At 31.8% G+C, this 25501-nt stretch overlaps 2 protein-coding genes across 4 annotated transcripts in view; both read left to right on the top strand.

The window, feature by feature from the left end:
* LOC111510822 (uncharacterized) overlaps nt 1-17658 on the top strand; it is a 326252-nt gene extending 308594 nt beyond the window's left edge. Inside the window, exon 5 of one of the 3 annotated variants that reach the window (XM_074172258.1) lies at nt 16034-17658. In XM_074172258.1, coding sequence (XP_074028359.1) covers nt 16034-17225 — 1192 coding nt within the window. In that variant the 3' untranslated portion in view covers nt 17226-17658. Of the gene's footprint in view, nt 1-8846; nt 13804-13937; nt 15597-16033 lie in introns of those variants that run through there. The other 2 variants (XM_074172252.1, XM_074172248.1) reach the window with 2 other exon arrangements.
* Nucleotides 1492-23841, top strand: LOC111510814 (zinc finger protein 639). The gene is made up of 2 exons (XM_074172266.1): nt 1492-1680; nt 19530-23841. Exons 1-2 carry the CDS (start codon nt 1658-1660, stop codon nt 20779-20781), a joined length of 1275 nt encoding a protein of 424 aa, XP_074028367.1. The 5' UTR covers nt 1492-1657; the 3' UTR covers nt 20782-23841.
* The last annotated feature ends 1660 nt before the right edge of the window (nt 23842-25501 follow it).

Below are 25501 nucleotides of genomic sequence, written 5' to 3'. Positions count from 1 at the left end.
GTTTCCACAAAAAAGTTTTTTTTACTAAAACTGAACTGTTTGAGGTCTTCGGTCATGAGTACGTTTAAAGAAACGAGAATTTTATCGAATGAGAGCCCAGTATATAATGTTGGTATGGACATGAAGAAATAAATATTTCTGAAAACTCATGAATAAATTGACAAAATATAGAACAACCTATTTTCGTGAATAAATCGCAGAGATTCATGCATTTTTTTCTTCTGAATATAAAAGAGGAAATTCGATGACAAAATATATAACAACCTATTTTCGTGAATAAATTCACAAAGAGATTCATGGATTTTTTCTTCTGAATGTAAAAGAGGAAATTCGATGACAATTGCGATCGTGAAGATATTCGCGAATTTATTGTATAACAAATTGATAGATGTAATACCGCTTCAATACAGATCTGTTTAATACAGTTCTGTTGTAGAACAATTTACCGATCCTATGTAAGAACTAAAGTTAGATGTTTGTGATTAGAAATAATAACACAAATGCCAACTTGTCATTCCAATTAGACTCGAGCATTCGTTAAATATATTTCGCTCTGCTGACTCTGTAAACACGAGATATCAAATCTGCACCTGTTTGCTCTGATCCGGAATTTTTTAAAATCGATAAAAGCTTGCCCTTGATGTTCATTCTATGTGGATTGACGCTTACTCTATATTTACTAACATTGACTTTAGTTCTACATAGTTTTATGCGCAGATGCGAAGGTCAAGTTATATTCGAGAGGACAAAAGATTAGGCCACATCCGAGTTTAATAATTCGAACACCAAACTCTAGGGGACATTGACGTCCTTGATTCAAGCATTTGTACAAACCCTTCTTTTCTATTTCTTCCGATTGGGAAAGTAAGAAGGGATATTCCTAAAAAAATGAAATATAAAAGACTCAAATTTAGAAAGTATGAGAAATATGTGTATCATACGCAGACAATAAAGACGATTATATTATTATTATTATATTTTGGTCGATGCCTATAATACCAACAAGCGGGAAGAAAAGGCCCATTGATCGTTTAAAAGAATATTTATTTTTTTGATTATACACACATTATCATTTTGTAATGGAAATTAGAAAAGATATCATTCAAGGGAAACGGTATTAAAAATGAATAGTGTTATTAGGGTGTTCGTCGCATTATTTAATAACTATTACCATAAAAGAGCATCGAACGTACGTCATCAGGAATATTTCAGGTAAAAGGTGTACTCAGTTTTGAATATGAAATATTTCTGAAACTCTGCTGCACATAAACATGTATGAATTTTCTAAGTGCCACTCAGTTAAAGTGTTCTAAGATTCACAATGAATTCGTGAAATAGTTTCATTACGAAAGTTTTTGTCCTTCTATTTACGGAAGAAAAATAATTGGTATTATGACGTCACGTAAACTTGACACAACCGCTGTACCTATACTTACTATCTTCCTTGGCAAAGAGTGGTGACTGTCTCTTGCGCATGCTTAATCTCACTTCTGGGCGCTTGTGCAAGTGGTGGAAGTCGAATGACGCGTTCCAAGATGGCGATACACAGGGTGTTGTGTTGTTTTTGTATGTGAACACAAAATTTGCAAATTAAGTGAAATTGAAAAAAGTGTTATTCACTCGTTTACAGTTTTTCTTGGTCGCTCTATTTCATACAATGGCGGATATCGACGAAAAAGAGTAAGTTGGTTATTTTAATGAACAAGTTTATTTAAATTTACAGTCGGACGATGTTGACGGTAGACGATGTCGTTCCATGTGTTCGCTAAGCACATGCGCAATGTTTTCGATTATTAAAAAGAATTATTGGGCATATGGGATGATGGGGCTAGGAAATTTTGGAGTACACTCGTAGTGTAGGCATTTTAATAATAAAATATACCATGGTTACCATAACTTTATGACAGTTGATAATTTTCTCAATTGCATGTATGACTATCAAAACAAACTGAACCTGAACATATTAAAAATTCTGCAGATGTCCAACTCTGGTTAGGTAATTTATTCCAACAATTTACTTTCCTTTAGTCCTAATTACTTCATAATTCAAAATAGTTTAGTTTATGAAGATGTAGTTGATTACAGTTTTGTTCATTATACAGCTCTTGGCCATAATTATGAAACTACATATTAAGTTAGTTTTGTTAACCATATTACCGTCAACTTGTTTGTCAATAGGTTTTTTAAAAATTTTGGAAAAATTGCGTCCTTTGAAATGAATTCAATAGATTATCAGAAAACAATTTTTATAGTGGAGAAAATCACTAAAAGAGAGGACCCTACACAGATGCACTAGCAATGAGTATTCGAAAATTGATATGAAAACAGTATGTATCAAAAAATATGTAATACATTTGTCATGTATATACAAACATAAGATAACAATAAATTTAAAGATTATTCCAGAGAAATGCTAATTTTGTAAAAATTTCCTATTAGCCAGAAGGCATATATACTCTTTTATGACCTAGTAACTCTTCTAAAATTATAGTATTTCTGTATTTCATTTAATATCAATTTAATAATATATACCAATTCATTGAATTTTTTTGGATTCTTCTGGTAGCTTAATGTTGAGCAAGACAGACAAAATCATTTTGTTGAATCATACTATGTATTGTTTTCAAAAATCCATGGGTTCTGCTAGCTTTAGATGCAGTACAATTTTTTGGTTTTTTTGACTACCTCAGGCACATTCAATTGAAGTGAATATAATTTTTCTAAAATAGTTTTCAACTGTGGGAAAGATAATTGATAATTTTAGTCTCATTTTAGGCTTTTATGATCCCGATTCGTCAACTTTCAAGTTGCTGTAAAAAAACAGTGGGATATTATAGCTTTACCTTTAAGCTGGCAGAATTAAATCGAAATCCTTCAGCTTTTGTAAATTTTCATATTGCAAAATATTTTTCAAATGTAGGAGACATAAAATGGAAAGTCAACAATGGAGAGAACAGAAACCCAAAATGATCCTAAAAATTTCAGTATATTTCTATCTCTTCCACAGTTGAAGAATATTTTCGAAAACTTATTTCTGCTTTTATCGTTTGTGCTTGAGGCAATCACCCACAAGAAGCCAAAATTGTTCAAGACTTTCAAATAGCTAAGGATTTTGAATTAGTTTTGCCCGCTTACAGTAAATCTCACTAATTAAAAAAACAGAAAATCGGCGATAATGAACCTAAAATTATGAAGAGATCTGATTCAACAAAATGTTTTTTTTTCTGTCATTGGGTTCTTCTAACTCAACACTGAGCTACCAAAACCCACTAAATTCGGAAATAGAGTACAACATTAGCCTAAAATTATGGCCAGAAAATAAATGTGAAAATCAATGTGACTTAGAGCTGCAACATCAATGCTTTCGTTATTGACTATTCTAGAAAGCATATTGTCTATTATTAACGTTACCAGTTTCTATGAATTTATGTTGTTACACATTTATGTTTTAAATTTCTTATATTTCCTCATTGGATGAGCAATGACCCTTGCAGATTTCCCATTTCAATCCACTCTTGGTTTTTTACAAAATAAAATTTAAAAAACTAATCAATGATAGGAGTTCAAACAGGCAAAAATCAAAAATTTGAATAATAAATCTAAGATGACAGTCACTATTTCATAATAATTTCAACATAGACATCAATTGCAGCAGTAACTATGTAGTAAAATTTCGTACCATGACTTCTTATTAGTATACAATAATACTCAGTTTAAACATTTCAAATAGCAATATTGTGTGTTCAGGTTGATCTTTTAGTTTGGAATTGAATAAAAATTTCAAAGAGTATATTGTTGAAAGACCTTTCTAGTAAGGTGTCTAGTAAGTTCCGTAAAGGCAACGTATATTATTTTCAGGTTTAATATGAATAATTCACCTTTGATAATTAAATATCCTTTCTTACATTTCATATTACCTACAGCATATTCATAATTTTTTTGTTACTTGTAGTCCCCAATTATTCACATTAAAACTTTATATGGATAATAAAGCAAAAACAATGAAAACAATATATCACTAACTTTCAAACATCCAGTTTACTCCTTCGAAGTAGAGTTTCACAGTCCTTTTATACTGTAACTATTGAAATGATGTGGTTTTTCATCTCCTTTTTTTGGTGGAGTATTTTCCATAATTTAAAAAATGTAAAATTCGTTATGAAGAACTTATATTTTACTTCAGTATTTAAAATTCTGTTGTTCAGCAGAACCTAGTGAAAATTGGTATTTCTCATATTGAATGAAGAAAAGTCAGAAGTTTCAATTTTTACTAGCTTTCATTGATTAATAACCACCAGCTGTTTCCTTAGAATTGAAAATTTTCAATTTATCAGCCCAATATATTATAGAAATAAATGGGCATTATTGCAAATTGCAAAATACATGTTTAAATTCAATGATGTAATTTTTGAACTTGTGAGTACTGCCTGGTTCATGTCTATACATATCGCTCACTATCGTCACACCCTCCAATTTGAGTTTATGTCACGGTAAGTTAGTAAAATCAGTTTTTTTGAGTTGTGACGTTACTCTTGCTGGAGTGCAATGTGTTTCGTAAGATATCTGAAAACAAAAAAGTTGAAAAAGTCTGTTAGCTTAAGTATATTGTTTTGTAATATATTCACAGTAGAGTAAGCTAGCATATAAATTGATTCAAGGTTGATATATGATCTGCTGCACTGTTATTACAAGTCTACTCTACTTATTTTGAATTATGATGTAAGTAGACGTAGATACATTTTTATTAGAATTGAAAGGGGAATATTTTCAGAGACTAGTGTTTTGGAAAAAAGCTTTCTGGCTTTCTACTTTTCCATCACTAAACAAAAAATGTGAAAAACTCCCAAAGAAACAAAATAATTACAATACAAACCTTTTCCAAAAAAACTACCTCCATATGAAAGAAAAGTATTATCGATTCAAGTACTTTCATATGGACATTGAATTACATGAAAATAACTTTTTTTCAATCAGTTTGTAAACTATGGAATTGAAACAAGATATAGAAACAAGATCATAGGAATGTTTGATAACATAATGTATGAGAGAATATTGAAGTGTGAAAGATTATGAAAGTACACCTATATGGTGTTTTCTGTAGTTTCAGGGTGAGGCACTTGCCTTTTCACCTCATCAGTATTGTTTTGGATAACATTACAAGACGATGCACTCATTTCTTTCATAACATCACCGGAAGAGACAAATGTACAACTATGACAAACTCCATACAGAAAATGAAGGAGTCTCTGGAAATCTATCAGGGCATACATTTAAATTTCCTACTGAACGACCGATAAGAGGTTAACCACTCAACATTGTTAACCCTTTTTTCATAATGCCAAGAATTATTCATATTCAAAATTTACTGCTGTTAAAGAATTGAGATCATAATGGTTTTTCAAATTCTACCTGCTATATTATTTACCATTAACTTATTAAGTGAGGTAACTACTGTTTAAAACCTGTCAGTTTAAAATCCGTTTTTCCGTTAACCAGCTATCGCCCTCCTACGAACGACCACTTTCAAAAGTAGAAATTTGTGCGGGCTAAGAACTAACGAGGTCTTACCTTTTAACGTGTGATTGCCAACACGGGTTGGACGATAGGAGGTGAAAATCGATCGAAGGGCCTCGCGGCTTAAACCACCGGTTCACACAACGGTCGATTGAGTGAGTGGAGCAAACCACCCACGTCAACCCGTCAGGCTACCGTCCCACCTACTGTTATAATATAAGAATTGTAGACCAGTGTGGGTACTATTACTACCGATAAAGCTATGGTGTGTGCGAAACGCGTCTAGTATAAAAATTTTATTTGTGAAAATGCCTTATTATTATCATGGATAGTGTTATTAATTTTCATCAAGTAATGGGTCAGTCAGTGTATTCATAAATCTGCTCTTGTCATGACGCATTCATACGCTTAGTTAATCTCAGGCATAGGAATTTTATTTGAATTCAAAATGATTCGATTGATGACCTATTCAATTGTGCAGAATCCATGTAGAAATACATATTTTATATAGGATTAAGAAAATAACTTTTGTCTAATTTCTACTAAGATTTTTATTTGTTATGACCGATTTCGGTTTATTAAACCATTAAAAAAACACTTTTACCTCATCAGAACAAAAATGCTTTCTCTCGCTCATTGTTCTGGTGAGGGAAAAGCGTTTTCAATAGATACATTTGACGTTGGAGATTTTAAATCACGGGCAATGAAAAAGTTGATGAGTATACTAGACATGAATCAACGAGCCAGAATCATTGACATGGAAACATGGAAAGTACTCCACGAAAATGAAAATGGGAGTAAACCTTTATGGAAGGACCGCCTGAGAAAAGAACCGCTTCAACATAGCTGGTATTTTTGTAGATTGCAGGGATACAATATGTAGAATTATTTTTTAGGGCATTTATCTTGAAGGTGTTTTTTGGACATGTTTCACCACCATCATCTCAGCTGGAATTTTATTAGTTATTATTTATGATAATGTTTGCTAAGATTGATGGTGCAAAAGATTCATTTCCAGAAAATTCCATGCAGATCAATTCCTGACATTTTTTATTTGATCAGTTGGTATCCAGTACGTTAGTGAGTTCCTCTTGTGTAATCATAACTGTTGATGCAGGTTTGATTCCTGCTTTGGGCCTCGATACGTAACTTGTGTGGAGCAAGTGCGTCATGAGGATTGTTCATATGTTCATATGTAAGACCCCATTACTCCACAGCTCGCACAAGTCGTTTTTTGAAGTTTTTTTTGGGGGGCTGCTTCAAGAACCATTTTCAACCCATATATTTGTGGTGTAGTAGACTTCGCGGTATTTGGTATTGGTTGAACAATAAAACCAATTAGACCTTGAGTTGTAAAACCCGAATCAAATGAAGGAAAGAGAATCACAATATTACACTACACTATACAATGGGATTAAACTAGGTAGTTTATTGCAGTTGATAAGCCAATACCATTGAGAGTGAAAGATAGGCACCATATGTGATGGAATTCGCCAATACTTGATGAAAATCAATAACGTATTTTCACTGAATAGTTTACATAACCGTAACATGTGTTTCGCAATACAGGCTGTTCATGGCCCTAAGGAAGCTATATTATATTGAAACACGTGTTGAGGTTTTGTAAACTATTCAGTGAATAACTGTGAATGAAGTGTTATTTCAATATATATGTGTGGATAAGAAAATTTCTCGGGATTCAAGTTCAACCGTAATATATATATATATATATATATATATATATATATATATATATATATATATATATATATCATTGAACTATTGACTTTTAAGGTGAGGACCGTCAGAACAAAACAATTCTGAAGCAGGTTGGGGCTCCAGCCGAAACATCAGTAATCCAATAAAATGCATGCAATAAATAACTAAATGCATTGATCTATCTGATCGTTGTTCTTTAATGGTAGTAGATAATGTTAAATTCGATTAGGAGTATGTTTTTTTCGCAATAGTTATAGTCACTCAAAGCAGAATTCAAACCTTAAAAATCTATACAATTTTTCATCAACTTGAATCTCTATGAGAGATAGAGGTTTTACTATATTATATTCAGAGGATAAATCAAATCGTCTGGTTGCAGATGAATCAACACAAAAAAAAGAACTAGATTTTGTATAGAAAACAGAGTGTGTTTTATACTTATTATTTTTGTAAATATATAGTTTTTCAACGTATCTATTTGCCATCGTTTTCGATCATCTTAGTGATCTGTCTTTAACCACTGTTTTTTACTTCAGTTCCGCTAACAATTTTTCAATTTCATTTTATAAATACTAAATAATTTTCATTAACAGATGTTCGGGTGACGGCTATTAAGTTTACCATATACAATTTTGATTTTATTTCTACTAGGACTGAATTAGTTGAAAAATATTGACTTTCAAATATGGCGTCTAATCTACCGTTTAAAAAAATTGTTTGAAGAAAGAGAGAGAAAAAAATTTGTTCAATTCTTTTTCATGGATCTTTTCTAAGTTTCAATATAATTTTACAATATATACTGGCAAATTACGGTTTCAAAATCATATTGGATATTTCAAATGTTCTTTTAAATGGTTTATTATAAAATCTAAAAGTAAATTAGTAACTCACTTATTATTATTATTATTTTGATTACCGTAAACTGACGTCAACTTATGTCAATATATTCAGGGCCAAATGTATCATTTTGTTAGGTATTCATACAAAAGTGTTGATTTAAAAAATAGCGAATTAATACATTGATGGATGTAGCCGTTACTTCTAGGTAGGAAATCATAATGAAGAAAAGAGAACTGAAAACATTTTATGTTTTTCGCCACTTTTATTTATAACTAACGTTACTGCAGTTTCGTCCAATAAGGACACTTTCAAACTTATACATTCTCTTTTCTTGAATAATGAATTAATTTCTCTTTTCATTTCTTTGAACCAAGAACTAGAAGTATGTTTTTTATCAACCTCCTCTACTGCTCAGTAATTGACAGGTATTCAATCTGAGAGACTCTAGGAATCATTGTGTGCACTGTTTTTTTATACATATCACCGATACTATTAGTGTATAAGTACTTTATATGTTTTGCTATTTTGATGCTGACTATAACAAGTATTTTTAAAAGGACACTAATCATTTGTAAACATTTTTTAAAATTTGTTGTCCAGTTGCCAATTCATAAACCTAAATTTTCAGGGATCCTTTACCAGGTTTTTTCCTAAATTTCTTTCAAGAAATATCTTGGTTGATGTAATAATAATGAATGATATTCATTGTCTACTAGAGCATTTTAAGATGGAAAAATAAATTCATTCATTACCAAGAAATATATTATTTGCAGATTTCCTATGGATTATTTCACACCAATAGTAACGATAGACGAAGCTCCCCCAAAGACATGCACACCAAAATCGTCGCCAAAAATTAAAAAGATCAAAATTAAAATTGAAGGAAATGAAGAAGGGGAAATTTCTGGGGAAATCATAAAACCTAAACGAGGGAGACCAAAGAAAATCAATGTCAAAGTCGAAACTGAAAATGCAGAAGCAGAAAGTAAAACAGAAGTAGAGAAACCAAAAAGGGGCAGACCTAGGAAAGTAGTCACTAATTCTCCAGATAGCAAGAAGGATTGTACAGAAAAAAATAATGATGATGAAGATGATGACCCGTCGTGGTCAACAGCAGTTTCTTATAAGAAGAAGAAAAAGAAAAAAGTTTTGAGGCGTTTAAATAAAAAATCTCTGAAGAAATCACTAATGAATGAGAACAAAAAGGATGAAATTGTTATAAAAACGGAACCATTAGATGAAAATGTAGGTAATGACGCTCAAGAAGAAATTAAGAAAGAAATTAAAGATGAACCTGTTGACCAAATCGAATTACCTGTAATAGTTCCTCTGACGGAAGAGGAATTTAAAGCAATGATGCCTCCGGAAGATCATAGGAAGTTTCGATGTCCTCTCTGCCATAAAGAAAAACAAGACGATACTGAGCGAACTCCAAAAGAACTCAAGGAACACTACAAAGACCAGCACCCTGGTAAAAGACTGAGGCAGTCTCGTTTTTCCAATGAAGTCCATCCATGTGATATCTGCGGAAAGGAATTTCGAACAAACAGCGCTGTCAAGGATCATGTTGAAACACACAACAGCTATTTCTATTGTGAAGTCTGTAATGCGTCTCAGAAAAAAATCCTAGACCACATTATTCATTTAAGGATACATTCTGAACCTGGTTTATTCCAGTGTTTGATGTGTGATCTCAACACTCCCGATATAAACAAGATCACAGAACACGTCAACAACCATGAAGATTTGTTGAAGTATTGGTGTCAAGCATGTAAAAAAGGATTCCAAATTCTTCCTTGGTTTCAAGAGCACGACAATTACCATACTGGATTGAAACCATTCGATTGTGAGTATTGTGGAAAATGTTTCTTGTATTCTCGTTACCTCCATGCTCACAAGATAAATATGCATAAGGAGGATATGATCTTCCCCACCCTGCATGAATGTGTCATTTGCAAAAAGCAGTACCAGCACAAAAATAGCCTGAAATTACATATGAACTCCCACACAGGTAATTTTTCCATCTGTGATATCTGCGGTAAGATGCTATCAAGCAAAGAAAAGCTCAAGTTCCATATTAGGATTCATACGGGCTATAAACCATACAGTTGCACCTACTGCGAAAAATCTTTCACTAAGAAACCAATATTGGTTGAGCATACTCGTATCCACACTGGAGAACGTCCTTATATATGTGACTACTGCACCAAAGCTTTCTCCCAAAGATCTAGTCTTGTGATACACATGAGAGGACATACAGGTGAAAGGCCTTATGTTTGCCAGTTTTGCACTAAAGCTTTTGTCGCCAAGGCGATGTTGAACATTCATTTGAAATCTTGCAAGGGGTTGGTTGTAAGACATGATAATTTCTAGCTTTTTTTGAAAGTCTTGCGTTGGTATTGGGTATTGGTGTGAAAATCATATTTTCAGATATGTTACCGACGAATTTCTAGCTACTGGGGTAAAGAAGGTATTATCCTGTCAGAATTGTTTCTAAATATATTTTTCTATTATTTTCATTTGACTGTGTGTATTTTGAATTGGATCTGGTTATTATACAATGTGTCACAAGATAAGAAGGGTCAATATGAAAAATCGCTAACCATAAGATATAAAAGTTAATGAATTCCGGAAAAATTTATCCATGTTAGAGCTTATTTAAATTACATTTTGAAATTTTATAAATAATTATGGTGATATAATAATGGTGTGATTCTTTTTTCTGGTCTATATAAAAATGGAAATTGTTGATGGATTATCGGAGACAAAACGTTAGATTGAAAATCTGTAAATGCCATTTTGAACAGTTTGAAAAGTGGCATTTTTTTTATTTTTTAATATCTTAACGCCATAGAAAATTAAAATAAAATTGGAACTAATTGGAATTTCGTACATTCCTAAAACGTCATTTAAATGAACTCTGAAATGGGCATTTTGTTCAACTTTAACCTACCTTGTATCTCTCATGGTTTTTTGATTTGACCCTCCTCATCTTGGGCAAAGAGTATATAAAATATTAGATGCTTCACTCGATTTTATTTTTCCAAGTTTTTACATACAATTTATTACTGTGGTATGTTAATCATTGTGTTTATCATTAATCCAACTATTTTGTTGTATTTTTGATAAATGATAAAGTTTGATTGATGATATTGATTGAATTTTGAACTGTTCATTCAACTTTCTAATTAATCTTTACTTTTGGTTTTTGAATTATTTGAATATTAATAATTGTTATGGCTATGTCTTTTATTTTACCTTTGTATTTCATCATTTGTTGTCTCATGATTCTAATAAGTTTTTGACAATCTTTTTTAACAACTGATATTGGGATATCAATTCAATTCCTGGATTGTGTGAAAATTGTGTTTTCAGAATTTTTGACATATGTTTACTCATAGTTTATCACTGGCGATTTTTCATTAAGGATACTTGTTTTGTTGAATGAATCACATTCTTCTGGAAACGTTTTGATAACTTTATCCAAGTAAATTCGTTAAAGTTACTTTTTTATGCATGCAAGAATGAAAAATGTAAGAGTGGTCAAATTAGAGAATGATGTGACAAATTTTGTATGGAGAAATATTTTGTAGTAAGACATTATTAACTATTTCTTAAATTTTGGACTCTTCCAGACAGATATACAAATAGGATACAGTGTATCATGGAATTCAGAATTACAACTTTTTTTTTATAGACAAATAAGATGGGAAGCGATTTGTAAAACAATAGTTATTGGTATTTCCAAAGAGGTTAGTTTTAAAAGAGTAGTTTATAAAGTAAAAATTGTGAGTAATTTTATCCCCATTTGAATTGGTTCTGTGTACAAATCTCTATCTTTTCAAATGACAAAGATATTAGCTGGGACATGAAATTTTGCACACCCGGTGTATTTCCTAGTAGCTGTTCAAGTAAATATGTTTACTTTGATCTTGTCACATATCTGAAAATTGAAATGTTTACTGAACTACTGTTAATAAATGTGCAATGTCGTTTATCTAATGTGTAAATTGTTTTTGAAACCAGGACATATTGAGTTTGTATGGCAGATAATGTATTTAATTATGTTTTGTTGCTCTGTGAAACTTATAGAACATAAAGGATGTAGTAATTATTTATTTTATAGATTTATCCACATCAGTAAAAAACATAAAGGGTCAATCAGATTTTCTAATTAAAATTTGACATTTGTCAGATTATTACATTAAGATTCAGAGAAATCTTAGTAAAGTGTTTTTGTAGGAACAAATGTGATTGACATATTTGCCCTCCCCCTTCCGGCCAAAGTAATATCTTAGTTCAAAAATGTTAGTTTTCGCGAAATATAAGAGTACCAATGTGAAATGTATCAAAATCTAACCCAATTCCTCAATTATAAAGCTACATGGTGTATTAGTTACCCTTTCCAAACAAAGTAGACTTGATTTTTACTGAATTTTAAAACTGGTTTTTTGAGTTGTGATGGTATTTTTGCCGAGGTGTATATTGCCAGTTGTATCAGTAAGTTAATGTGATGGTGATGTAGGTAGTTGAAATACCATTAAAGAGAAATATTTTCATATGTAAAAACCGTGACCAGTGAATGAACATAAGTCGAGTTTTATAATTTATGATCTTACTTTTGAATTTATTTTCAAGGGAGAATTTGATTGATGGGGACTTTTGAGTAAAATGATATCTCAATTCCACACACCAGAAGTAACACAAGGGTATTACAGTTCTGGAAAAAAGTGTTCTTGTTGTATTCATTATACCCCAGTGTTTTAGTTATACGTATCAATTTATTATATTTGAAAAATTCCTACAATTTAACAGCCTATGAATATCAGGCAGGTTTCACATTTGAAATGTGACAGTGTGATGATTCGAGTGGTCACAGTTAGATATTATTCATCATTGTTATACTGGGTTTTTTCATTTATCAATTTTAGTGCAATTATGTATTTATTTAAAAACAAATACGTTAATATGTTATTTTTGGCATGGAATATAAGTAATTGATTTTTTCATGAAAAATAAACTATAATATTTTCGGGGTTAGGTTAAATAGTAGGCGTAACAACAAGAACACATTTATAAATGACGAATTGGGAATTGTAAAATAATGATTATATATTAAGTATGATTATTTTGACAAGAAATATAAATAATTTATCTTTCATGAAAGTAAATGATTATTGACAGAAAGACATTTTTTGTGGAGGTAATCATTTTTTTTGTCGACCTCAAGAAAAGGTTGATAAAGTAACATTTTTGGTTTTATATTTACTGTTTTTGGATCAATTTTTTATGTATCTTGAGGACTTCTACTTTTGGAAACAAATTCTGTTGAAGTCATTCTTTTGTCGATAATAAGTCTTTAAAGAAAAGGGATTTCATCAAGAATAAAACAGAAAAACTAATTTCACGAAGCCATGCACTTATGGACGTTTTCAAAAGCCAGGAGAAATTGAGTTAACAAAAATATTACCAAATGAGAAAGCATTAAATCATATTTAAAATTTTACATTTTTTTATATAAATCAATTTTGTATGAATTTTTACTGTGTTCTTTATGTTTCCTTCTTACATTAAAAATATATTAATGTTCAGTAGAAAACATTTTTGTAGGGTAATTGTAATAGACTATGGATATAGATGTATATAGGTTGGTAATAGATGTGTTGTTATCATATGTATTATTTTGTATTTAATTTTCTGATAAAATAATAAAAGGTTGTTTATTATTGATTCGTTTGTTTTCTCATTATTTGAAACACAATTTTATACATTTTATTTTCATTTACAGTTAATTTATTATTTCTTTCATTGTTTTTTTATTGTTTTTTATTTATTTCATTGTTATTAACACCTTGTAATTTTAGGAACAACCAGTTAAAGGATAATGTTCTAGAAGAGATTGTAATTACCGTTGTTGATGATGATACTGAAGATTATCCCGTTGATTTTGGCCACATTGACATAAATGATTTTATAATTACCCTGAACTCTAGTATAAAATCTGAACCACACGATGCGGACAACTCTTTAATGGAAACAATCGAAACAAAAAGTAATATTCCATCAAATGTTCTATACGTAAACGGAACAATTATGGATGAACTAGATGACCAGAGTGATGTGAGTAAACCCAGAAGTAGTGCATCTGTTAGAAAAAGAAGAAGAACGACCGCTCGTCCATGTTTATGTGCAATTTGTGGTAAACTAGTCAAGGCTAAGAATATGTCCGAGCACGTGGCCAGTCATGGTGAGAAACATTGCAATGTTTGTAGTGCTTCGTTCAGGTCAATGGAAGAACTAGAGAAACATAAAGAACTACATCTGAGGAACATCTATACTTGTGGGGACTGTGGTTTGAGTTTCAAAGTTGCAATTGACTTTGCTGTCCATTCAATGAAGCATTCTGGAGAGTATTCCTGTCCAATGTGTCAGTTCAGTACGAACAGCAAGAGTTCCATGAAAGGTCATATTAGGAGACACGAAGGCAAGTTTACCCACTATTGCAAAATATGTGGCAAGGGTTTTCTGAGTAGAGCAATACAGACTGCTCACGAGGAAATACACTTTGATGTCAAACGCTTTCCCTGTGACATTTGTAATAAAAAATTTTCTGTACAGAGGTATGTGAGTATTCACCGTATGCTTAACCACAAGAAAGAATTGTTCGGAATTGATCAGCTTTATAAATGTGATATATGTGATAGGGAATTCACGTTCGAGAAAAGTCTTCGTCGTCATAAGAGTGTTGTACATCATCTTGGAGAAGATCTTACTGTAGAATGCAAAGTATGCAAAAAAGTGATTGCCAACAACTATAACCTCAAGCTGCATATGCGTATTCATACTGGAGAGAAGAAATACTGCTGTGACATATGTGGAAAAGCCTTTGCAGCCTTTAAATATTGGAAAAACCATAGAGTGACACATGAAAGACAACAAAATGAAAGAAATATTGAACATGTTAGTAGAAACTATACTCCAAGCGAAATCACAAGAAAATATTGCTGTGGATTTTGTGACGCGAAATTTTCATTAAAAAAATCTTGGGAAAAACATGAATCGATGCATGACTTATTAAAAGAACGAGCAACAGTGAAAGAAGAGGAAAACGTTAAAGAATTTGTAGATGCGGATTTCAAGTTCGGTAATGAATCACTTCCATATGGGTTCAACTAATTTGGAATAATTTTATATTTGTTTCATAATTTTTTCAACTAATTTGGGATAGTTTTATATTTGTTTCATAATCTTTTAGAAGCGATTGAGCATATATCATAAATCTCTCACTATCAAAATGACGAAATTTGACTGAAACTTTTTTGAACCTCATAGTGAATCTCTTACAACAATTTTACTCATTTTTGAACTTGGTTTTGATTTGATAATAATGATTGGTTTTGCCTATAAGATCTTTTTATAATGTTTGAATAATATTTTGATATTTGTATTCGACCTGTTTAAAGATATGTATCAAAATCTGTAAAAGATGTGAATAAACTGTTTTAATAAAGAAGTTTGGAAAATTGTTTTATTCAATCAACTCACGTTATACTATCTTCAAGATTTTAGACATTGTCAATAAGTTTTAGTAAATCTTTTAAATACTGAAAAAATTGTAGTTGTTATTTATATTGAGGCGATAGATACTGATTCTTTCAAAAATGTTAGAGCAGATATTTGTAATATTTCAGTTTTTTACACTAACTGACTTCATTTTGTATGTAGGTACGTATTCTATTATTTTATTCATAGGCATTTTACGAGGCTTATGCATTATTTTTTTGTACTCTTTAAAAACAGTTTGAGAAGAATGTCATATAATTTTTTCCTGATCGAATTAAAATTTATTTCAAGTGAGTATAGCCAAGATTGCTTTACTATTGAAAATTTCACAATTTTGGCAAAATATCTTTATTATAAGTATAGTATTTGTGTCAGACAACATTTCTTCATTTTTTAGGGATGATATCAAAAGTGGAGATGAAGAATGGGTAGTGCCAAAAATTAAAATAAAGAAACTAAAACCTGCGAAGCTGAGAAATGAAGGATTGAAAACATCACCTAAGGAAAAGAAAATGAAAAAACCGGGCAAGTACATACCTAAATTGAAACCCAACCATAAAGCAAGGGCTTGGGTGTGTAAAATATGTTTTGAAGAGTTTAGCACAAGAAAAAATCTATTTGACCATAGAAAGTTTGTACACGAATTCACTGAAGACACAATCAAAGAAGAATTTGATTCTGAAAAATACACTTTTGATGAAAATCTTGAATTCTTCACCTGTAACAATTGTTCAGCAGAATTCCAGACGAGGGAAGAAGTGGAAAAGCATGTGGAAACCCATGAAGAAAAGTATGACTGTGAAATATGTAATGAAACAGTTAATGGGGCCTTACATTTTTCTGCCCATATGCAAACGCATAGAGAAGACAAAAGTTTTCCTTGTCCATTATGTAACCATATTACTGGTAGAAAATCTGCCATGTTGACTCATATCCAACGCATGCATTATAGGAAGTATGACTTTCAGTGTCGTACTTGTGGAAAATGTTTTAATGATGCTACAACGTTTAAAGAGCATGAAAATTTTCACTTAGGCGTAAAACCATTCATTTGTGTTGTTTGCAACAGGGAATTTATTTATTCTCGATATCTCATAGCTCATCAAGTTCGAAACCATAGAGTGCGTGTATTAGATAAAGATTCGAAGACGCAATGTCATATGTGCCCGAAGATGTTTGCTAGAAACGAAACATTAGTCAAACATGTTGTAGCCAAACATTTAACTTACCATGAAGGGCCTCACGAGAAGAAACACTTGTGTGACGTTTGTGGTCAAGGATTTTCAAGAACAGATAAATTAAAGATCCATTACAGAAAGCACACTGGTGAAAAGCCCTATTCTTGTGTTTACTGTAGCAAGAGTTTCATCAAACGTGACTACTTGATAATGCATGAAAGAATTCATAACGGTGAAAAACCTTATGTTTGTGGCCAATGTGGAAAAAGTTTCAATCAGGGAGCTCCTTTGAGGATACACATGCGAACTCATACTGGGGAACGACCATACAAGTGCCCTCATTGCAGTACTGGATGCGTATCAAAAGGGGCTCTAAACGCCCACATTAAAAGTTGTCTCAACTCACTCTGATGTCAGAGATAGGATATTTATTTATTTTACAGTTTATTTATGGTTTGTGGTATTGATGGAAAAGAATTGGAAATGTATTACATTAATTTTGTCTTAGCAAATAGAATTCTTGAATGTAAAGAACCATTGTAATCTCATTTCTTGGCGATCATCAAAAATGGCATATTCTCAATCCTATATGACATTTCCCATTCTTTATCAAAATATGTTTTTATTATAGCGGGTTCAATGTTTTGTGTTGAACGAATTGTGAAAATAATGATAGTTATTGTAAAGGTTGTAATTTCCACTCATATGTTATAAAATTACCCAATACTCTTCCAAAAATGTTTAAAACTTCCAGTTATTTCAAATTGTTATATTTTTAGGGACTTGTAGCTGTACACAGTCTGCATCACATTTTATCTAAAATATATTTTTATTGTAAATCAAACCGTATTTTATTAAAGTTCCAGTTTTTTTTTGTTACACCTTTGTTATCACTGGTTTCAACTTGTATGAAAAAAACAATAAAAACTAGTGTTATTCTGTCAAGTATCATTTATTTTATAATTCGGGTGGGCTCTTGACATGTACTTCAAAACACATTATTTGATATCAATAAATAGGTTTTTGCTCTTGTTGGATAGTTTCACAGAATGAAAATGTTTTTGAAACTTTCTGGAATTTATTATATTTGTGAAAGAGGAATGACTGCTATAGAGAAGTGTTCTAGTTACTTATACTCAGTAATTTGTTTTCATTGACGAAACATTAAGAATAATTGTATTAACAAATGATAGCATTTGGTGCAATAAATTAATTACTGTTGATATGAAGTTTACAGTTGAAAATTATTCACTAATTACTATTATCAAAAACCGAGCTCAGTGGAGTAATGTTTGCTCGATCAGTTATGGATTTAAATCCAGCTTCCTACTCAAAGATGAGTTTATATCTGAGGGATTTGATATGTAATCTGTGTATGTCTTGCTCTAGCGAGTGTCATTATGGGTTGTATCGTTACTAATCTTTGTCCAATGACCGCTAGGCTAGGAATCACATTAAAAGGTAAGACCTGGTTTATCTTTAGCTCACACAAATCATCATATAGAGAAACATTCTGAAAAGTGTTCCTGTTCAAAAGCAAGGGCTCTCTGGAAGTTCATATTAAAAGATCGCTTTTGCGAAATTTGTGGCAATACTTTTCTAAATAAAGCAGTATAGCTTTTTCACGATGAAATTTATTTAGATATCAAACGCTATTCATGTGACGTAAATTTGCATTGAAAAATTGTCGCTATCAGAGTATTGTATAAATATCACCTCGCCCAAGATCTTACAGGGAAATGTAAAGTATGCAACAATGCGATTGCAAATGCCTATTCATATTGGCGAGAACAAATAACAACGTGGCATTTGTGGAAAAGTCTTCAAAATTTCAAGCTAAACGTAAAAAATGAAAGTGACACATTAAAGGCAGAAAAAGAAAAAAAATTGTGTTGACAGGTACAAGAGTCAAAAAGAAATCTCAACGAAATACTTCTCAGGATTCTGTAACAAAAAACTTGGCTCAAAAAATCCTGGGAAAAATCGATTCCTGAAGATGTAACTGAGAAATAAGTGGAAAATGCGTGGAAATTACAGTGAAATTACTGTTATACTCTTCCAAAAATGTTCGAAACTGATTACAATTTGTCATTTTTCTGGTAAAATATACTAATATATTGAACTGCCTTTTACCTATTATGGTTCCAATATTGTTTTTTTTTATTTTGACTGGGTTGATGCTGATTTGTTTGATGTGATCAATTACAAACAATAGAAACATCAAGACTTGTATGATGATATTTGTTGTATACCTATCATTCTAATATATATTCTATATATTATTATAATTCGAATGAGCAGTTTTGACATGTTCTTCGAAACAAACATTCTGTATAAATAAATACCTACTTGAATTTAAAGGGCAGTATTTTTTAGGAGTGATTTATTTTGGGCAAAGAAAGGTTTTGGCTTTCTTCTTCCCCATCTTTTAAAAAAAAAGGCTTCATTTCTATCTGATTCCAACATTTTTTTTTGTATAAAGTGGAGAATAAGGAAGCCAAAACCTAATTTTCCCAATAAATACTTAATGGGTATGTGCAAAATTTCTGAAGTGAATTTTGTGTTTTAATTTCTCTCCATTAACTTGTTTTTACGGTTGAATATTGAGATATATATTTCTGAAAATATTTGGTGTAACTTTGCTAAAGTATAAAGTAGTTCCTGTGAGTATAAATATTTGCATCACAATATATTTACTAATTATTTTCTTTTTAGGTTTTTCCCCGACTTTGAAGTAGAAATGAAAGTGGATGAATTTGAATACAATATTGGAAATGCCTATCAAAAAGAGAAAAAGGTCAAAACTCCTGAAAAATTGTTATCTCCTTTAAAGAAGAGGAATAAGGAGGAAGACGATGAATACACTCCACCAGGGGTGAAAAAGAAAAAGTTACCAACTGCAAAAGAAAGGAAACCTACCAAATCCACCAAGAAGGTTAAAAAACAGGAACACAAGATATGGACTTGCAGGCGATGCTTGGAAGAATTCGACTCTCGTCGAGATCTCACAGATCACACTAAAACCTACCACCCTGAGGAACCGAAGGATGCGCCGGCTTTCAAGTTCGACGAAGAGCAGGATCTCTACATCTGTACGGCGTGCTCAGCAGAGTATCAAACGAAAGAAGAAGTTGAAACTCATATTTCGAAAATCCATGAAGAGTTTTATACTTGCGAAGTTTGCAAACACACCTCAAAGAAAGCCTATAGTTTTGCAGTTCACATGAAGATCCACAGTACCGATGACACCTACACATGCCCCCTGTGTAACTACAACACCCCCAGGCGGACTTGTTTGCAAACTCATATCAACAGAGTTCACTACCACAAGTTTTACTATACTTGTCCGACTTGCGGTAAGGGTTTTAATGACTCTGTTATTTTCAAAGAACACAACAATGAGCACTTGGGAATTAAACCATTTATTTGTGTGGTTTGTAATAAGGACTTTGTGTATTCTCGTTACATGCTAATTCATCAAACAAGATATCACACTGTTCATATAGAAGGTACTCTTCATAAAACTCAGTGCAGTATTTGCATGAAAGTTTTCAGCAAGGTAGCAACGCTGCTAAAACATATAACTACAAAACACAGCTCAGGGAGTATGGACAAGCCTGAAAAGCGACATCTGTGTGATATGTGTGGCAAAGGTTTTGGTACTTCAGACAAACTGAAAATACACTACCGAATTCACACAGGAGACAAGCCTTTTGCTTGTAAATTCTGCGAAAAGAAATTCACTAAAAAAGACTACTTGGTAATGCATGAGAGGGTTCATACAGGAGAAAAACCCTATCCATGTGAATACTGCACCAAGTGCTTCAATCAAGCAGCCTCTTTGAGAATTCACGTTCGTGGTCATACTGGAGAGAGGCCTTATGTTTGTCAGTTTTGTAATGGGGGGTATATTTCAAGAGGCTCACTGAACTTGCATATGAAAATTTGCAATGGAGTTCTTGCATAAGTTTCTATCACTTCTGACTTGGTAAAATATTTTTGTACTTGGTCAGTATCAAATAATTCAGAAGTAGTCTTTGTTTTGTATGCATATATAGTTTGATTTGTTTGACTGAACTAGATATATAATTGATATACAAAGTGCTCTATGGCTAAGATTACAAATCGAAACTAAATATTTCGTTTAAAAAAATGACTCTTGAATTTATTCAAAAAAACTTTTATTTTAAATGCACAGGTCTCAATTTCCAATGTTCTCATTGAAACATTGATTAAGGTAACAATTTGTAATTACTATCATTTGGAGTAAGAAAAGAAATATCGTAACTATGAGAATTTCATACCACGTAATCTAAAAATCTCATTCACGTTTGTAAATACATTGGAGTAAGGCTATATGCTTGCCACACAAAGCAGTCTTTAATCCATTGTAGCTTGGTGATATTTTGATTTTATACGTGGTCGGTTAGTGTATACTTTCTTAAGATCCATTTGTGAAGGTTCCAGAAATGAGTGGAATTATGCTGACAATTTCTGAAGTTTCTATTGAAAACAATGATTATGATCCTTCTACTAATTAGAAACTTTTAAATTGCTTCAATCACTTGAAACCGAAACAGTGTTCATGTAACTTTATGAAAATGCTTTTGACATATTCACAATTTTATTGCACAGTGAACGAGTCATCTTAGAAAATTATTTGATATAATTACATAAACAGCTGGTTATTTTGGCATTTACCAGTTACATGTTATGTTTAGGAGGCATCATTACTTCAGATCTTTATTATCTAAGTGCTGAATTGGTTTCGATAAGAAGTAAGATCATTTTTTGATAAAATCATCTTCAATTTTCAAATCGATAGTTATAAAATGTGTCAATACAAAGTTTTATTCATTTTGTTATCTTGTCAGTTGAGGGTTTTGTTGGAAGATATATAACACCTAATGTTCACACTCAATACTTGGGATTTTAATTTTTTTTAAATTCTGCTTTCCTGTTTCATTCGATAAATAAGTAGAGATTTCAGAAACCAGGTTTTGCTGAATAGACTTACCAGACACCGCTGTGTCTTTCATTGTCTAATATGATATACATTGATTTGAAATCCCTGAAAGAATCTGTAAAAAAATTAAAAAGATTAGTTGAAAAAAACAATTTATTAAGCAAAAAACTGAAATTACAATGAAATAACATACAAGCAACAACCAAAAAAAACCAAAACAATTGAACTATTGACACGAGCTGAAAAAAAAAAAAAATATTAACAAGAAATGAAAATTAAAAATATAAAATTAAAAAATTCCAAACCAAGTTACTTCACGACATTTCGATTGTTAGTATCCACAATCGTCTTCGGGTGATAACTGGACTTATTCCCCCATGCCCCCTCCCGGGTTGAGTGCCCTGAAGTAGAAGCTTCCCCCCCCCAGCTAGTTAGCGAGGAGAACCTACTACCCCACTCCATCCACCCCCGCTCTCCGAGCGGTCCTCAACTTACTGATGGACACTTCAGCAAGATTGACATCTGACCTCTTTTGTTCGAAAGCCAGCCTTTAGGTGCTTTTCTTTCGCGATCGGTTAATGGACTTATTCCTTCGAGATCTGACTATTTATAGGTCATTCGACTGCTTTCACCTATCTCCTCTTCTCTCTCTCTCTACTTCATTGGTTTTTAGCGGGAGCTGACCTTTTGGCGTGTTCCCCTTAATTAGAGATTTCCATATGTTACGGATCTCTACGCTAGCTTGGCTAAATGCATTGTTGGACAATATATATGCGGCTTTTTTGAATTTTCTCCTAGACCAGTGTTTCCTCTTGTGGATGATTTCAGCCTGAGCCCACTTGATGTTATGTGGATGAGTCCAAACATGCTCTGCTATTCCGGATTTGCTGGTTTCTCCTCGCTATGTGTGTTTCCGGTATCCGGTAAATGCAATTCTTGGAATCGCAGTCAGCATTTTTGGTGGTCTGGTTTTAGTGAGACTGTTACGGATAGTGTTGCTTGATTGTAATTTCAGTTTTTTTCTTAATAAAATTGTTTTTTCAGCTAATCTTTTTAATTTTTTGACAGATTCTTTCAGGAATTTCAAATCAATTTATATCATATGAGACAATGGAAGTCCGAACTGATGAAATGTGCCACGAAACATTGTCAACCACCTTCAAACAAAATACGAGTGTCACTTTTGAGAAAGCAGCTTTTTGGCTGCTTTGTAGTGGTTTTAAGAAGAAAGGTTTGAAGAATCCACAAAGTAAGAGTATTATGGAATCTCTGACATATTTGTATAATACGGCAAGTTCTTAAATTCAACAGAAAAATTCCGATAGTTTGCTTTAACCACTGAAAGATGCTAATATTTTGAGTGGACCGATAGATGAATCTATCAGATCAATTGATGGTCTCGCCGATGAATTTAAGAACTCGCCTATAACGTGAAAAAAGTTTATCCAAATCAAATAGTTATAGATCAAATCAAACTATAACTTTTCTGAATAAGGTAAAACTGTTGATAATTGTACTTTTGTTTTATATTGTTTTTTATTTTTTTATCACCTATACCTGATGGATGTTCATTCTATATATTATTTGGAGGTTTTAGGAGTAGATCGAGTACTGAATATGTTTTTTTTATTTGAAACTTGTAGTTTACAGGGGGTTAGATACTGTTTAATAGTAATAATTTAATAAGTAGGTAGATCAAAGGTTCATATTCATTGGATTATTGGAAATATATAATTAGTTTATGGGAAAAATCAAAGTTAGGAATTTATATTATATTATTTTCAAAATCCCATAGCATTAGTGGCATGAAAGAAATTTATGTGTAGAAATAGGTTCATTTCATTCTTCATTTTATTCTAATTTTTATTTTTGAATGAAATAGTTGAAACAAATATGGAAAGTAAAAAGACTGGACATTTTTAGAGCATTGAATTAACTTTTATTAGTTTATTGATATATGGTAACACAACCTGATAGCAGGACATTTATGCAAAAATAGGTATTTATTAATCTATATGTTTGAGAGTAAATATCCAAATATATAATTTATAACATTTCAAATTAGTTTTATTTACATGAAAGTGGAGGTTTATCAGAAGACTTATATATCGCATATGAAAAAAACCAGAATAATCAATAAAGCAAACAAAATACTCATATGCAGATATTCATATTCTGAATTACAGAAGATGTTAAAATTCAAAATACCATAATACAAATTCTCTTGGCATAAGGCATACCGTGAGAAGTTTGACGAAGTTGTGGATCATATGCTTTTGAAGAACTGTGACCATATAAATAGTTATGGTATGGCACAATATTTTGTGTGATAAATTAAGGAAAGAAAGAAAATATATAAAAATTTCTATTATTTTCAGAAATCGGTTAATAATATTAATGTAAATTATCGACATGGCAATATATCAATTTTTTTACACATATGTTGTAACTATCAAGTTAAATAAATATCTTAACCGAGTACAGATATGTTTTTATAGCTTTAGAAAATGTTGGATAGAGCTCGAAGGTAATTTAGACTTAATGAAAATTAGTGAATTAATCTGAGTGCCATTATGAGAATTTAATGTCGCAGGAATTGTCAAATAAAAATATCCAGTAATATTCAATAACAGTTCTAACCAGTTGAACCTCTGGATTCCTGGCCATACCGGTCTGGAAGGCAATGCGGCTGCTGACTCCCTTGCAAAGGAGGTAGCTGCAAGCAGCTTCATCGGACCAGAACCTGTCACTGACATCGCTTTAGGCTTTGCCAAACAAAGATTGAACACCTGGATGGCAAAAAGATTTATGGACTTCTGGCAGAATCTTCCAGGATTGGCTCACTCCAAGGCGTTTATTCACCCTTCCAAGCTTGATACCAAACAGTTGATGGACTATAGTAGGGATGAACTACAATGTCTTACAGGTCACTGTCATTTGAATCATCATATGCAGAGACTCGGACTGTCTGATCGCCTCTTTTTGGAAAATGATGAAACAGCAGAGCACATACTTTGTGTCTGCCCTGCTGGGGACCGAATCAGGTTTTCAGAGTTTGTCATAGCCGTACTTTTACCATCTGACCTAAAGGACCACTCACCATAAAAACTAATCGGCTTCGTTAAGAAGGTGGGTTTAGGTGGGTGTGAATAAGCTAACCTAACCAGTTGAACTAGTTAGTATGTGTTAACCCTATGTAATTCTGTATACATTCCCTAACAATAAATATCTCCGAATACTGAAATGTAAATATTTCTATTTTTCTAGAAATAATCTTTTCATTTGAAGTAAGTTTTTGAATGTGTATCGAATGTTTCCAAAATTATATTAATTATGGGAAAAAAGTTTTTTGGCTTTCGCTTTTTCTTTATAGAAAAAAATTTGGGAAACTCAAAAACTTGTCCCTCCTGAAAATTAATTGAAATGAAATTGTATGTTTCGAACATACGTTTTAATGTATTGTATGCACGAATAATAGAATTGAAGTCTGAGTAATAATTCTTTCCAATGGATTGAATAATTTCATGTTTCATCTCTGAGACATATGAGACTACATAAATATCACATCCTGTCTGAACAATTTTTGATGAAAGGGTTAACATACAATTGACAATCATTCCAAAATATTTTAGGCATTGACTAACTCATTTGGAAAGTAATAATCTTTATTGTTAATTTCATTAGTTTCAAATTTAGGTTTATCTTCTTCAAGTATGATTTC

Source organism: Leptinotarsa decemlineata, unplaced genomic scaffold (genome assembly GCF_025532065.1).
Source record: "Leptinotarsa decemlineata unplaced genomic scaffold, Ldec_3_MD MMD2_tig00000035_RagTag_RagTag, whole genome shotgun sequence".
Classification (NCBI taxonomy): domain Eukaryota; kingdom Metazoa; phylum Arthropoda; class Insecta; order Coleoptera; family Chrysomelidae; genus Leptinotarsa; species Leptinotarsa decemlineata.
Note: the sequence above shows the minus strand (reverse complement) of the source record. Positions and strands in the feature narration are given on the sequence as shown.

What these genes read in the sequence shown, in the direction of transcription:
- LOC111510814 (XM_074172266.1), top strand. Translation starts at nt 1,658, where the DNA reads ATGGCGGATATCGACGAAAAAGA. An exon ending in GCGGATATCGACGAAAAAGA is followed by an intron (nt 1,681 to 19,529) that starts GTAAGTTGGTTA and finishes TTTTCTTTTTAG; the next exon opens with GTTTTTCCCCGACTTTGAAG.